Genomic DNA, 17,013 nt, shown 5'->3' with positions numbered 1-17,013 from the left:
TCTTTCTAGCAACATTTTTGTGGTCCTTCAATCCTTAGTTTGGTGATAATTCTTTGCAGCACCATGACCCTTTTCTTTAAATTTAATGATATATTTAACTCCTCGGGAAACCATAGGATGGACCTTTCTCACTGAAGTTTTGCTTTCCAATGGAATGTATTTTTGTCAATCATTTTAAATTATTAAAAACCGAAAGAACTGCAGATGCTGGAAATCAGAAACACAAAAAGAAATGGCTGGAAAAGCTCAGCAAGTCTGCCAGCATTTGTGGAGAAAAATCAGAGTTAATGTTTCGGGTCGAGTGACCCTTCTTCAGAACTTAATTTTAAATGTTTTCCCATTCCGGAATACCTTTTAGTCTACTTACTCAAACTTCACAAGTTTCTACCTACTACCCACATAGTTGGCTGTTTTTTTAAGATTGAAATTTTCATGTATGATTGGAGTAAATTACTCTTAAACATAATGTGAATTCAATTGTATTATGCCCACTATCTCCGAGTGGATCTTTTATGATGAAAACACAAATTAACCTTACCGCATTGCATAATACTAGATTGAAAATAGCTTTATCGTTAGTTGATTCCAAAAAACTATTGCTCCAGAAAATTATCATGAACTCAACTTCAAGGCATCCTTTGAAATTTGCTTCGTTCCGTCTATGTAAAAGTAAAATCCTGCACAACTGCATTTCTTTTGATACAAGCTGCAATAATTTATTGACTCACGCTCAATCCAATGACATAATTATTGCTAGGGAGCTGCTAAACTATTCCCACCACTGTTTTCACAGAATTCCTATGGCGTGGAAACAGTCCCTTTGGCCCAACAAGTCCACACTGACCCTCAGAGCATTCTACCCAGGCCCATTGCCCTATAACCCACCTGAGCTACGCATCCACGAACACTATCAGCAATTTAGCATGGTCAATCCACCTAACCTGCACATCTTTGGACTGTAGAAGGAAAACCCATACAGACACAGGGGAAATGTGCAAATTCCACACAGACAGTTGCCCGAGGGTGGAATTGAACCTGGGTCCCTGACCTTCACTAATCTGACTGGATCAGCAAGTAAGTCCGAGGAACATTCAGAAACTTGTATCACCTTTTCTCTATACAGAGGATTTGATTTGGAGGCTGTTTTGTGCGCGTTTGGGGCCAGGGTCACATTGGATACTTACGGTCCACATTCTACCTTAATGGATCGTATCTTGTTGAATCCTCGCTCCATGATGTTAGGACATTCCAGCATAAACTCACAATGTTTTCCCTGGAAGTTTTGCTCTTCCCAGACAGTTATCTTCCACTGGCCCATGATGTCCATCGGTTGGGTCGTCATCTTGAAATATCGCCCTGGTACCTTTCGTAGCTGCGGGCAGAAGGACACATTGTTAGCAGTAAAACAGCTAGTATCTCACTGGCTGTTTCGGTTAAAAGCTCTGCCCCGTTCATATTGGTTGGCCTGCCTTCAGCACTATTGACTCCCCACTTTGGAACACTCAAGTCCCATCCACTTATCTCACTTGATGTCAAACTGAGATGTGAGGTTTTCAAAGTTGCGACTGCACCATCAGAAGGGGCAAGGCGACTGGGTTCACAGGGGCACCTTCACCTCCAAATGACACGCCAAAGCAACGTGGACGTCACTGCTTCGTAGCTGCTGGGCCAAAACCCTAGTCCACCTTTCCCAACAGCACCTGGGGAAAATCTTCACTGCGAAGCTGCACCAGTAGATAGACTGTCATTCTGAATTTTTTACTTCATTAATTTTCTAATTTATTGCTATGATTTTGTACTTTTGAAGGTCCATAATGCTGGATTTTTTTTCCTTAATTGTTATGAATTTGTTTCCTAAGAATTTGCACTCAAGAATCTGGACATTTGGACGGAAGATGGTAAGTGACAACTTGCAGACTTTTCATTGTACTCAGGTAAGTACGTGTGACAATAAAGTTAAATCGATCCAATTCACAAATGGAAAATAAATACCAGCCTTGTCAGTGATGCCTATAACGTGGGAATGAATTAAACTGACCCACATTTGAATTGAGAAACAAAAACAGAAGTTGCAGGAAGAGCTCAACAGGTCTGGCAGCAACTGTGAAGAGAAGATACACTTCAGGTCTGGTGACCCTTCCTCAGAACATTTTTCTCTTCAGAGATGCTGCCAGACCTGCTGAGCTTTTCCAGCAGCTTCTGTTTTTGTTCCTGATTTACAACATCTACAGTTCTTTCGGCTGACACTTGAAATGAGTTGATTGATTTCCCCATTTCCTCTGAAACAGGAGCTGGCTTCTTTAACAGCCTGGATTTGGCATGGGGTAAAGAATCGAGAGGACAAAGAGCAATCTAATCAGTTCAACTTTATTTCAGTAGCCTTGCAAATCTGTTTCTCCCAGGTGATTGCCTGGTTTCTTTTTGAAATCATCTGACCATGGGTGGCTCGGTGGTTAGCACTGCTACCTCAGTGCAAAGGACCCGGGTTTGATCCCACCCTCGGGTGACTGCCTGTGTGGTGTTTGCACATTCTCCCCATGCCTACGTGGGTTTCTCTCGGGTACTCTGGTTTCCTCCCACAGTGGAGCTGGATTGGCCATACAAAATTATGCATTCGAGTTGAATGCAGGGTGAGAGGGATGGGTTAGGGGGTGGGTCTGGATGTGATGTTCTTCAGAGGGTTAGAGTGGGCTGAATGGCCTGCTTCCACACTTATAGGGATTCTATGTCCCCTTTCTCATGGAGTGCATTGAAGAATGAAACTTCATGCTTCAACATGGATTGGTTGGGCTCAGCAGCTTCATTCTGTGCTGTATTGACACTATAACAAGCCCAGCTTTGGCATTCTGCTTCCTCCTTAAGCAATTGTAAATCTGATATGTGGTCATTGATCACCTGGTCGGTCTCTTCTTTTCAAAGCTCCTTCTCCTCTGAGTTCACTCAACCCCTCCCTATTCACTCCATCCATACAGACCCTCATTTACTGCCACGCCACAAACCTGCCATCTCCTGTGGCCACTGACCTCCCAGCTTTTACTGACCAGAGTCCCTGACTTGGGAGGTCTTGTGGTGCAGTTGCTAATGCCCCTATTTCTACAGCAACAGTTCCAGGTTCGAGCCCTCCCTGAGACCACTGAAAATGTATCATTCTGTTTCAAAACGCTCAGCTGGTTATCAGTCTGTAAATCCTCCTGATATGACCTATAGTTGGCACTGAGACCAGGAATGTCCTGATCAGTCCAAACCATGTGGTAGCAGCCACAAAACAGACTCCCCATGTAAAGGCCTCCATGGACAGGATCTTGCAAGTTTTGTTTGATGCTTTGTAATCCCCTACCCCCTTACAAGTGCTATTACTTCCTTTGTGTCCCTCCCTCCTGTAAACTCTGTCTTTACTGGCTCAGATTCTATCTAATCCTATGCTTGCTTGGCTAGTGAGAATGTCCCACAACCATACATACGCCTTGGAACTAGGAGATTTTAAGGAAGACAGACCAGCACAGCACATGAGTACATAGGGGTAAGTAAGAAAATCCATTCCCATAAGTTGATTGTACAAGGACCAGGGGACACTGTTGAGCAAGACATACTTGGGGGAATGTCAGTCATGGAGTCATGGATGTTTACAGCACAAAAAATCCTGCCAGCCCATCAAGTCTGCACTTGTTCTACACCTTGTGCCAATTTCTTGCTATTCCCCCATACCCAGGCACGTTACTGCTATCCAAATAATCATCCAACAGCCTATTCAATACTTTAATTGAAGCTGCCTGCACCACATTTCCAAGAGGTGCATTCCAGACCTTCAATAATTGCTGAGTGAAAAGGTTTTTTATCCTTATACCACCCTTGATTCACTTGCCCTTCGCTTTAAATCTATGTCCTCTCCTTTTCTGCTTTACAATTGGAAATAATTTCTCCCTAACTACTCTGCCCAGCCCACCGATTTTGAAAACTTCAAACTATTCCCTGAGCTTTCCTCTCCAAGGAGAACACTCTCAGCTTCTTCAATCTACCCTCATCACTGTAGTTCCTTGGAACTGTTCTTGTAAATCGCTTTTGCACTCATTGTCAAACACATTCACATCCTTCCTATAATGTGGCACCCACTTTTTTTTTATCCTCCTTTCAACCTTTAGTTTCTGTCTCTCTTTCTTAACCCATCTTCTTATTCCCTGCCTTCAGACCTCTGGAGTTGGCTCGGCACTGAATTCATTGTTTGGAACTTACACTGCCCCAGCAAGTGTTGGTGCTGTTTGGTTGTAGATTCTCCAAAGTGGGTTTAGGGGATATACAATTGTTCACGTCCAATTCAGAATTCCCATAGAGTCATACAGCTGTACAGCTCAGAAACTGACCCTTCAGTCCGTGCTGACCAGATATCAAAGAACAATACAGCACGGGAACAGGCCTTTCAGCCCTCCAAGCTTGCGCTGACACATTTTCCCCTTCCATACTAAAATTCTCTTCACTTACAGGATCCGCATCCCACTATTCCCTTCCTATTCATGTATTCTTGAACGCTGCTATTTTGTCTGCTTCCACCACCTCTGCTGGCAGCACATTCCAGGCACTCACCACCCTTTGTGTGAAAAAACCTGCCACACACATCTCTTTTAAACCTCCCCCCCCCCCTCGCACCTTGAACCTGTGGCCCCCAGTAATTGACCCCTCCACCCTGGGGAAAAAGATGCATACTTTTCACTCTATTCATGCCATTCACAATCTTATAAACTTCTATCAGGTTGCTCCTCAGCCTCTTGAGTTCCAAATCCAACCATTCTTCGTAGCTAAAATCCCCCAGACCAGGCAACATCCTGGTAAACCTTTTCTGTGCCCTCTCCAAAGCATCCACATTCTTCTGGTACTGTGGTGACAGGAACTGTAAGCAATATTCCAGCTGTGGCCTAACTAAAGCTCTACAGAGCTGCAGAATAACTGGCCTATCCTTATACTCAGTGCCCCTTCCAGTGAATTTATCTAAATTAATCTTGTCCTATATGCCAGCATTTCTCCCATATCCATCTAAAGCCTATTTGTTCCCCTTACAGTTTTCTAAACCTTTATTAGATCACCCCTCAGCCTCTGATTCTCCAAGGAAAATAGCCCCATCCTATTCAACTGCTCCCTGTAAACTCAAACCCTCCAACCCTAGCAGTGTCCTTGCAGATATTTTCTGAACCCTTTCAAGATTAGCAACATCTTTCCTGTATAAGGGAGACCAGAATAGAATGCAGTATTCTAAAAGTGGCCTAAGCGATGTCTTGTACAGCAACTCCTAACGTCAATGCACTGGCCAATGAAGACAATCATACCAAACGCCTTCTTCAACATCCTGTCTTCCTTCAAAGAACAGTGCACCTATACCCCTAGATGTCTTTGTTCAGCAACACTCCCCAGGGCCCTACCATTAACTGTATAAGACATGCGCTCATTTGCCTTATGAAAATGCAACACCACCTATTTATCTAAATTAAACTCTAGCTGCCACTTCTCGGCCTTTTGGCCCAACTGATCAAGGTCCCGTTGTAATCTGAGGTAACCTTCCTCACTGTGCACTTCCTCTCCAATTTTGGTGTCATCTGCAAACTTGCGAGCCATTTCTCCTATATTCACATCTGAATTATTTACCTCTGGAGGGGACTGCACAGTTGCAATCGCCCACTGACAGCTAGCTTCATTGCAAGACTTGTGAAATATAAACAGGCAAGGACCAGTGTTCATTTCATTGACTGGATCCAGTACATTCTTTCCCTCTAACTCTTGTATAAACTCTTAAGTGACTCACCTTGAGACAGACGAGCAAAGCACTTGCTTGCTTCTGCGGTGGGATGGTCAAACAAGGAGGTTGCTGTGGTCCCAGTCAGAGAGGCAGCTCTACTTTTATACTGCTGCCTCTTGGCCAGTCTAAGTGCAGAATGAGCACAATCCCTGCAAGCTCAGCAACACGCAGCCTTGAAAAGGCCCACGTGAGACCAAAAGCTTTTGTGCCGAGCGTCGGTGGCCATTGTGAGAAGGATCAGTTTAGCCTTTCTCCCCAAAGCTTGCCACAATAGAAAATGCTGGTTTTACTTTTGACCTGCAGCCAGACTACAAGATAAACAGACTGACACAACACTCTAGCCTGACTGCCAGTGCAATTAGTTACACATCACTTTGCAAGTACAATGAGCTGGGTATGCAGCTCTGATTTAGGGAGATTATATTGGTGGAAAGTTATGCTCTCAGTCTTGCTTAGTTCTCAGACATCTCTTCTACTCAACTGACTAACACCCCAGTTGCTTATTTTCATCCAAACACTTTGCCTTGTGTCCAATTTGGGTCACAAGTTTTACGACCAATGGCCAAAAGACAAGGGGCAGCACAGTGGCTCAGTGGTGAGCACTGCAGGGACCCAGGTATGATTCCACTCTCAGGCAACTGTATGTATGAAATTTGCACATTCTTCCCCATGTCTGTGTGGGTTTCCTCTGGGTGCTCTGGTTTCCTCCCACAGTCCAAAGATACGGAGGTTGGGTGGATTGGCCATGCTAAATTACCCCACAGTGTCCAGGAATGCATAAACTAAGTGGATTAGTCATGGGCAACATGGGGGTTACAGGGATAGGGTGGGTGGGATACTCAGCAGAGGTGTGGAGTGCGCTCAGTGGGCTGACTGGAATGCTTCGGCACTGTAGGGATTTTGTGAAATCTGGCAGTTGGTATTTAACTCTGCTAAGTGTGAGGTGATGCACTTCCGAAGAAGAAACATAACGAGGGACAATTTAACAAATAGGGGTCTAGTCTTTCTACTTATTCTGAAGAAATTTAAGGCCATCAAGACAATTCTTGACAAAGTAAAAATAACATTTATAGAAAGCCCTCCACACCTTGTGAATATCTCAAAGTGCCTTATATCTAATTAGTTGTTTTTGGTTGAAGTGTAATCACTGTTGCAATGTGATAATCACAATGGCACTACAAACATCAATGTGATAATGATGATGATTTGCCCATTAGCCCACTGGGAATCAAGCTAATTATTCCATGGGTGGTCACAACAATGTCAATGACCAAATGAATCATCAAAATTGTCCGTTTGCCTGATTGTGACTCATATCTACGTTAAAAGAAACTCACACTAGTTCTTCACCAATGAAGGAGAAAGCAATTTGTTTATTATATACAAACTCATCACCTAACAAGTGGCAACCCACCCACGCAAACGCACACACACACACACACACACACACACACACATAGACACACACGCATACAACCCTACACACACACCCACCCACACAAACACACACACACATACAACCCTACACACACACCCACCCACACAAACACACACACATGCATACACGTGAATGCACACACACGCACACATAGACAAACTGATGCTTTGAAAAAAAAAGTGTGAATACTTTTGCAAAAAGGATCAAATTCTGTGGATCAAGAGTTCAAACTACAAGGGTGCAATGAGGTAACTTTCTCACAACTCTTCTAGCTTCTGGTGATGATAGCACATTGTAGCTTACTGCAGAAGAGCCTCAATTTTGTAGCCAAGATAACAAAGTGTGGGGCTGGAAGAACACAGCAGGCCAAGCAGCATCTTAGGAGCACAAAAGCTGACGTTTTGGGTCTAGACCCTTAGGAGCACAAAAGCTGACGTTTTGGGTCTAGACCCTTCGTCAGAAAATTTTTCTGATGCTGTGTTCTTCCAGCCCCACACTTTGTTATCTTGGATTCTCCAGCATCTGCAGTTCCCATTATCTCTGATCTCAATTTAGTAGCCGGTCAGTTTGATTCTTTTCTATGGAGGCTTTCAGCATTGTTTACTTTAAGCTCACAGAGAGAGAGAGAGAGGGACCTGTCTTGCCTTGCAGTCTTTTCAGAGATTCAAGTATCACTACTCTCAGTTCTGTGCTGAATGCCATTTAATCAAATCTAAAAGCTGTTGCTGGTCAGTGTGTTTCATCACAAAGGTAATCACACAAAATTATCAAACCCAGCTACTTCAAAAGATACATGAGCTTGCATAATCGATAAATGAACACCACGCAGTTTCACTTTCCCCTTCAAGTTGTCAAGAAATACAACTAATCTATCATCTGCAACACTCCAGTATCCAAACCTCAACTTTTCCAGTTCAAAATAAAAAAACGTGTGGTCTTTGGTCGAGGATAAAGCAGCATTTCTAAATGCATTTCATTACACGGTAAATAAGACAAAAATACAATGCAGCTCTCAAGATAATTACACTCCTTCACTCTCATTCATTCTTCATGGAAGATTTGTATAATTTCTTAAAACCTTCCCCTCTCAAATTTTTAAAACTGTTCTAGCATCACTACATTTTTGTTAATGCTTCTGAATTTACGTTATGATTTCCTGCAATCTGAAAAAAAATCTTGTATTTGTGGGATTGAATGAACAAGCTCCAATGAAATAATCTTACATTTTAACAGTTAACTTTCTCATATAAAGCTCAGGAGCCACAGTTGCTGTATTTTGTTTTTTGCCATACTGAACATAAAATGCAGCATGTTTAACATGGGGCACTAATCCCAGAGTCTCCCCTATTTATTCTGATTCAATTTGTTATATACTCCACTAGCTTTTCTGTTCCCAATTCATCAACTTGTGATAAGACTCCACCACCCCCCAAGTCATTGGCATTATTTGCCATGTTAAAATGTGTAATAAAGTTAGAGGCAGTGACAATGGTCCATTCTCTAAGATTACTTTTGGCTTCTTGAAAGCTGTTGGCAATTTTTGACCATATTATCCTTGCCTGTTTTCGCAATATATCCGCTAGCCGTGCAACTATGGTGTTGAAGTTAGTCATGAACTCCCAACATAAATATCTATGGAAAGTATCAGAGATAATGGGAACTGCAGATGCTGGAGAATTCCAAGATAATAAAATGTGAGGCTGGATGAACACAGCAGGCCAAGCAGCATCTCAGGAGCACAAAAGCTGACGTTTCGGGCCTAGACCCTTCATCAGAGAGGGGAATGGGGAGAGGGAACTGGAATAAATAGGGAGAGAGGGGGAGGCGGACCGAAGATGGAGAGTAAAGAAGATAGGTGGAGAGAGTATAGCTGGGGAGGTAGGGAGGGGATAGGTCAGTCCAGGGAAGACGGACAAGTCAAGGAGGTGGGATGAGGTTAGTAGGTAGCTGGGGGTGCGGCTTGGGGTGGGAGGAAGGGATGGGTGAGAGGAAGAACCGGTTAGGGAGGCAGAGACAGGTTGGACTGGTTTTGGGATGCAGTGGGTGGGGGGGAAGAGCTGGGCTGGTTGTGTGGTGCAGTGGGGGGAGGGGACGAACTGGGCTGGTTTAGGGATGCAGTAGGGGAAGGGGAGATTTTGAAACTGGTGAAGTCCACATTGATACCATATGGCTGCAGGGTTCCCAGGCGGAATATGAGTTGCTGTTCCTGCAACCTTCGGGTGGCATCATTGTGGCAGTGCAGGAGGCCCATGATGGACATGTCATCTAGAGAATGGGAGGGGGAGTGGAAGTGGTTTGCGACTGGGAGATGCAGTTGTTTGTTGCGAACTGAGCGGAGGTGTTCTGCAAAGTGGTCCCCAAGCCTCCGCTTGGTTTCCCCAGTGTAGAGGAAGCCGCACCGGGTACAGTGGATGCAGTATACCACATTGGCAGATGTGCAGGTGAACCTCTGCTTAATGTGGAATGTCATCTTGGGGCCTGGGATAGGGGTGACGGAGGAGGTGTGGGGACAAGTGTAGCATTTCCTGCGGTTGCAGGGGAAGGTGCCAGGTGTGGTGGGGTTGGAGGGGAGTGTGGAGCGAACAAGGGAGTCACGGAGAGAGTGGTCTCTCCGGAAAGCAGACAGGGGTGGGGATGGAAAAATGTCTTGGGTGGTGGGGTCGGATTGTAAATGGCGGAAGTGTCGGAGGATGATGCGTTGTATCCGGAGGTTGGTAGGGTGGTGTGTGAGAACGAGGGGGATCCTCTTAGGGCGGTTGTGGAGAACGCCCTTGACCGCGTCTCCCGTATTTCCCGCAGATCGAGAACGCCCTTGACCGCGTCTCCCGTATTTCCCGCAACACATCCCTCACACCCCGCCCCCGCCACAACCGCCCTAAGAGGATCCCCCTCGTTCTCACACACCACCCTACCAACCTCCGGATACAACGCATCATCCTCCGACACTTCCGCCATTTACAATCCGACCCCACCACCCAAGACATTTTTCCATCCCCACCCCTGTCTGCTTTCCGGAGAGACCACTCTCTCCGTGACTCCCTTGTTCGCTCCACACTCCCCTCCAACCCCACCACACCTGGCACCTTCCCCTGCAACCGCAGGAAATGCTACACTTGTCCCCACACCTCCTCCGTCACCCCTATCCCAGGCCCCAAGATGACATTCCACATTAAGCAGAGGTTCACCTGCACATCTGCCAATGTGGTATACTGCATCCACTGTACCCGGTGCGGCTTCCTCTACATTGGGGAAACCAAGCGGAGGCTTGGGGACCACTTTGCAGAACACCTCCGCTCAGTTCGCAACAAACAACTGCATCTCCCAGTCGCAAACCACTTCCACTCCCCCTCCCATTCTCTAGATGACATGTCCATCATGGGCCTCCTGCACTGCCACAATGATGCCACCCGAAGGTTGCAGGAACAGCAACTCATATTCCGCCTGGGAACCCTGCAGCCATATGGTATCAATGTGGACTTCACCAGTTTCAAAATCTCCCCTTCCCCTACTGCATCCCTAAACCAGCCCAGTTCGTCCCCTCCCCCCACTGCACCACACAACCAGCCCAGCTCTTCCCCCCCACCCACTGCATCCCAAAACCAGTCCAACCTGTCTCTGCCTCCCTAACCGGTTCTTCCTCTCACCCATCCCTTCCACCCACCCCAAGCCGCACCCCCAGCTACCTACTAACCTCATCCCACCTCCTTGACCTGTCCGTCTTCCCTGGACTGACCTATCCCCTCCCTGCCTCCCCAGCTATACTCTCTCCACCTATCTTCTTTACTCTCCATCTTCGGTCCGCCTCCCCCTCTCTCCCTATTTATTCCAGTTCCCTCTCCCCATCCCCCTCTCTGATGAAGGGTCTAGGCCCAAAACATCAGCTTTTGTGCTCCTGAGATGCTGCTTGGCCTGCTGTGTTCATCCAGCCTCACATTTTATTATCTATGGAAAGTTCCTGATTTCCCAGGAACAGGGAATTCCATCCAGGCAGAAACCTTCATGGCACTTCTTAACACGCACCCTTTCCCAACAATGTGTGCTGAGTAAGTTACCTTCACATTCACAATCTCACTTTTGGCAAGATTTATTACAAAAGTCAGCTAGCTGCAACTACTTGAATAAGTCTTCTAATTATTTTATGTGTCCTTCCCAGGTGGCGCTGTATATTAAGACAATGTTTAAATAAATTGCACACAAGCTACAATTTAATTCATACATCTTGGGAATGCAGATGGGGTGTAATTTAAGTCTGGATTGTATGATTCAACTTTAACATAAACCGCTTGGTATAACAAAGGCAGATATCTTTTTAGCTATTGATGTTCATAGTACTTGCCAGTAATCCTTCATTCAATCAATCTTAGAAAGGGCTTAAGCATTGTCAACCCTATCCATAGCCTTTTAACCCAGGAATTGGGTTTCAATTTTCTTTTATTACTGCATCTATTTTTCTGCAGCCTATGCAAAATCTAACAGAGAGTCTAGCTAACAGAAAACAGAGAGTAGGATAAAAGGGTCTTTTTCAGTTTGGTAGGACATACAAGTCATGTATCAAGGTAATCGGGCCTGGAACTTCACCTCTTTACAACTTATATGAATGATTTTGATGAAGGTTGGTGCGTTTGCTAATGACACAAAGATAGATGAGAAGGTAAGTTGTGAGGAGAACATTAGGAAGCAATGAAAAGATACAGATAGGTTACATGAGTCGGCAAGGTGGCAAATTGAGTATAATCTGAGAAAAAGTAAAAATGTCCATTTGGGCAGAAAGAATAAAAAGCAAGCATATTATCAAAACAGTGAGAAATTATAGAGCTCTAAGATGCTGAATGTTCTCATGCATGAATCACAAAACATTACTGTGCATCTGCAACAAGCAATTAGCAAAGCTAACAGTGTTTTATCAAAGCAAAATTAATACAAATATAAGGAGGTATGGCACTGTTGTGACCATAGGACAATACTGTTCAGTTTTGTAACTTTACTTAAAGAATAAGATAAATGCATTTGGGACAATTTGGAGAAGGTTTAACGGATTAATGGACAGGTTATCTCGTAAGGAATATTGGGCAGATCAGGCCTATATCTGCTGCGGTTTAACAGTGACTTGTTTGAAACATATAAAATCCTGATGAGCCTGCAGAGGGTGGTGTATTGTTAGGCTGGAAATGCCTAACACGTTCTTTAAGATCTGATCAAAATGATTAAAAGAAAACATGTGCACTTCAATGTGAAGCAAATTGATTGGCTTAAAATACTTCAGACAAACATGATTTAATAATTGTTAATTTATACTACTGATACTATATATATTGTAGTACTATAATTAGGTTAAACATTGGATCAAACAGTTGATACCAAGTCGGAAAATTTACGTCTCACATCGAGAGACTTGGGGTTCAAATCTAGGGGATCACTTCAGTGACGTGCCGAGGGAATGCTGCACAGTTAGAGTTGCAGCATTTTGGTTTTCCTGAGACCAGTCTGCTCTCTGAGTTAGCCATGAATCATTCCCAGGTATTGGTTTGAAGAGATAGAAGGTGAGCCTGGTTTCCCATTTTTACTCCTTAACCAAGAGCTGAGGATAACATCCAAAACCACACTGGTTTGAGGGAATTTGCCAGAATTCACTGCTGCAATTCTCACATCACAACAGTGCATGCCGGCAGAATCTCCTACTCCTGGAAGTGGTAGGCTTCATTGTGGAAATTGCATTGAATCAGATCCCAAAGACCATGCTGCCTTCTCAACACAATTGGACTTTAGCCCATTGCCAACCTTCCTGCCCCACAACCAATTTAGAAGCTAATTAGGGACAACCTAAAGTTCACACTCCCTCTGGGATTTCAGCAACAGAAGCAGCTGACACCAGTCAGCATTGCTGAGAGCTGCAATGCATTGATCAGCTTGTCACTGGGGCATGAAGGGAGCCAGGAGGGGGAGGTTGCCCCCATTGAGAAGCAATCACAGAGTTATTACTGACGCATTGAGTCTGCATCAACTCCGCTACCCAGTGTCAAGCCCATGTCTTTATCCCATGTCCCTGCACCGCCACTGCTATTGAAAGAAAATCCAATGTCCTCTTAAATGCCTCAGGTGAAGCTCCCAATGCCATATTTCCAGGAAGTGTATTCCAGACCCTAACTACTCACCATGTGAAGAAAATTCTTTTCTCACATCAGAGATAGTAAGAACTGCCGATGCTACGGTCTGAGATAACACAGTGTGGAGCTGGAGGAACGTAGCAGGCCAGGCAACATCAGAGGAGCAGGAAAGTTGATGTTTCAGGTCTGGACCTGAAACATCAGCTTTCCTGTTCCTTTAATGCTGCCTGGCCTGCTGTGTTCCTCCAGCTCCACACTTTGTTATCTCTTGCCTCACATCATCCTTGCTCCATTTGCACATCACTTTAAATCTGTGCCCTCTCATTCTTGTTCGTTTTACAACAGGATATTGTGGAGCAGAGGTGATGGCCTCGTGGTATTATCACTGGAGTGCTGTTAATGCAGAGACCCACGTAATGGCCTGGGGACACAGGTTCAGATCCTGCCATGGCAGATGGTATAATTTGAACTCAATAAAAACTCTGGAATTAAGAATCTAATGATGACCATGAATCAATTGTCAGGAAAACCCACTTGGTTCACTAATGTCCTTCACGGAAGGAAACTGCCATCTCTACCTGGTCTGGCCTCTGTATGACTCCAGACCCATGGCAATGTGGTTGAGTCTTAACTGCCTTCTTAGGGATGGGCAATACATGCTGCCTGGCCAGCAACACCCTCAATGCATGAATGAATGAGGAAAAAGCTTCTTTTTGCTCTGTCCAGCTGATGAATGTAAACCTTAATCACATCTCCTCTCCTGTAGAACAGTCCCAAGTTCTTCAGTGTAACCAAATAGCTGAAGTTTCCCATTCCTGGAACCTTTCTTCCAAATTCTTTTTGCATAGTCTCTCCAATGCATTTGGATCATTCCTATAATGTGGCATCCTCACCTGTACAGAATGCTGCACCTGAAGTCTAACAAGGATCTTGTGCAAGTTTAACATCACCACCTTGGTCTTCTACTCTATTCCCCCATTAATTAAACCCAAGGACACTGTCTGTTTAAGATAATAAAATGTGAGGCTGGATGAACACAGCAGGCCAAGCAGCATCTCAGGAGCACAAAAGCTGACGTATCGGGCCTAGACCCTTCATCAGAGAGGGGGATGGGGTGAGGGATCTGGAATAAATAGGGAGAGAGGGGGAGGCAGACCGAAGATGGAGAGAAAAGAAGATAGGTGGAGAGAGTATAGGTGGGGAGGTAGGGAGGGGATAGGTCAGTCCAGGGAAGACGGACAGGTCAAGGAGGTGGGATGAGGTTAGTAGGTAGATGGGGGTGCGGCTTGGGGTGGGAGGAAGGGATGGGTGAGAGGAAGAACAGGTTAGGGAGGCAGAGACAGGTTGGACTGGTTTTGGGATGCAGTGGGTGGAGGGGAAGAGCTGGGCTGGTTGTGTGGTGCAGTGGAGGGAGGGGATGAACTGGGCTGGTTTAGGGATGCGGTGGGGGAAGGGGAGATTTTGAAACTGGTGAAGTCCACATTGATACCATTAGGCTGCAGGGTTCCCAGGCGGAATATGAGTTGCTGTTCCTGCAACCTTCGGGTGGCATCATTGTGGCAGTGCAGGAGGCCCATGATGGATATGTCATCTAAAGAATGGGAGGGGGAGTGGAAATGGTTTGCGACTGGGAGGTGCAGTTGTTTGTTGCGAACTGAGCGGAGGTGTTCTGCAAAGCGGTCCCCAAGCCTCCACTTGGTTTCCCCAATGTAGCGGTAGCCACACCGGGTACAGTGGATGCAGTATAACACATTGGCAGATGTGCAGGTGAACCTCTGCTTAATGTGGAATGTCATCTTGGCGCCTGGGATAGGGGTGAGGGAGGAGGTTTGGGGGCAAGTGTTGCACTTCCTGCGGTTGCAGGGGAAGGTGCCGGGTGTGGTGGGGTTGGAGGGCAGTGTGGAGCGAACAAGGGAGTCACGGAGAGAGTGGTCTCTCCGGAAAGCAGACAAGGGTGGGGATGGAAAAATGTCTTGGGTGGTGGGGTCGGATTGTAGATGGCGGAAGTGTCGGAGGATGATGTGTTGTATCCGGAGGTTGGTGGGGTGGTGTGTGAGAACGAGGGGGATCCTCTTAGGGCGGTTGTGGCGGGGGCGGGGTGTGAGGGATGTGTTGCGGGAAATACGGGAGACGCGGTCAAGGGCGTTCTCGATCACTGTGGGGGGAAAGTTGCGGTCCTTGAAGAACTTGGACACCCCGCCCCCGCCACAACCGCCCAAAGAGGATCCCCCTTGTTCTCACACACCACCCCACCAACCTCCGGATACAACGCATCATCCTCCGACACTTCCGCCATCTACAATCCGACCCCACCACCCAAGACATTTTTCCATCCCCACCCTTGTCTGCTTTCCAGAGTGACCACTTTCTCCGTGACTCCCTTGTTCGCTCCACAATGCTCTCCAACCCCACCACACCCGGCACCTTCACCTGCAACCGCAGGAAATGCTACACTTGCCCCCACACCTCCTCCCTCACCCCTATCCCAGGCGCCAAGATGACATTCCACATTAAGCAGAGGCTCACCTGCACATCTGCCAATGTGTTATACTGCATCCACTGTACCCGGTGTGGCTACCTCTACATTGGGGAAACCAAGCGGAGGCTTGGGGACCGCTTTGCAGAACACTTCCGCTCGGTTTGCATTAAACAACTGCACCTCCCAGTCGCAAACCATTTCCACTCCCCCTCCCATTCTTTAGATGACATGTCCATCATGGGCCTCCTGCACTGCCACAATGATGCCACCCGAAGGTTGCAGGAACAGCAACTCATATTCCGCCTGGGAACCCTGCAGCCTAATGGTATCAATGTGGACTTCACCAGTTTCAAAATCTCCCCTTCCCCCACCGCATCCCTAAACCAGCCCAGTTCATCCCCTCTCCCCACTGCTCCGTACAACCAGCCCAGCTCTTCTCCTCCCCCCACTGCATCCCAAAACCAGTCCAACCTGTCTCTGCCTCCCTAACCTGTTCTTCCTCTCACCCATCCCTTCCTCCCACCCCAAGCCGCACCTCCATGTCCTACCTACTAACCTCATCCCGCCTCTTTGACCTGTCCGTCTTCCCTGGACTGACCTATCCCCTCCCTACCTCCCCACCTATACTCTCCTCTCCACCTATCTTCTTTTCTCTCCATCTTCGGTCCGCCTCCCCCTCTCTCGCTATTTATTCCAGAACCCTCTCCCCATCCCCCTCTCTGGTGAAGGGTCTAGGCCCGAAACGTCAGCTTTTGTGCTCCTGAGATGCTGCTGGGCCTGCTGTGTTCATCCAGCCTCACATTTTATTATCTTGGATTCTCCAGCATCTGCAGTTCCCATTATCTCTGACGCTGTCTGTTATCCTTACTGCTCTCTCCAACTGTCCTGCCACCTTCAGTGATCTTTGATCATATACACTAGCTCCCTCTGCTCCTGCACTGCATTGAGAATTTAGTTATTAAAGTCTTTCGATATTCTTTCGAACAAATAGCGAGCAATTGGAGGTTTGGCTGGCACACGCACTATCCCACGGTCTTGATTGTAGGGGAAACCTCATTGGTAGCTTTGAGGATGCCTGTTTGAGAGCCAGCTCCCTAGCCCACAGAGACCCCCACCATCTCAGCAGGACCCTGCCCCACCTCTCTAAAACATTGGATATAAAGCACACGTCACAAGGTTTTGAAAGGCACAAGATAAATGCAGGAAACAA

The 17,013-nt window shown here is 46.3% G+C and overlaps 1 protein-coding gene across 2 annotated transcripts in view; it reads right to left on the bottom strand.

Annotated features, from left to right (window-relative positions):
* Nucleotides 1-17,013, bottom strand: part of LOC125454259 (beta-crystallin A2) — a 127,384-nt gene that overhangs the window by 10,174 nt on the left and 100,197 nt on the right. The window contains exons 1-2 of one of the 2 annotated variants that reach the window (XM_048534848.2): nucleotides 5,789-5,906; nucleotides 1,185-1,372 (exon numbers count right to left, since the gene is read on the bottom strand). In XM_048534848.2, coding sequence (XP_048390805.1) covers nucleotides 1,185-1,342 — 158 coding nt within the window. In that variant the 5' untranslated portion in view covers nucleotides 1,343-1,372; nucleotides 5,789-5,906. Of the gene's footprint in view, nucleotides 1-1,184; nucleotides 1,373-5,788; nucleotides 5,907-17,013 lie in introns of those variants that run through there. The other variant, XM_048534847.2, reaches the window with a different exon arrangement.

This window comes from Stegostoma tigrinum, chromosome 7, assembly GCF_030684315.1.
Source record: "Stegostoma tigrinum isolate sSteTig4 chromosome 7, sSteTig4.hap1, whole genome shotgun sequence".
Taxonomy (NCBI): domain Eukaryota; kingdom Metazoa; phylum Chordata; class Chondrichthyes; order Orectolobiformes; family Stegostomatidae; genus Stegostoma; species Stegostoma tigrinum.
The sequence above is the reverse complement of the archived record's forward strand: the minus strand, read 5'-3'. Positions and strand labels throughout refer to the sequence as shown.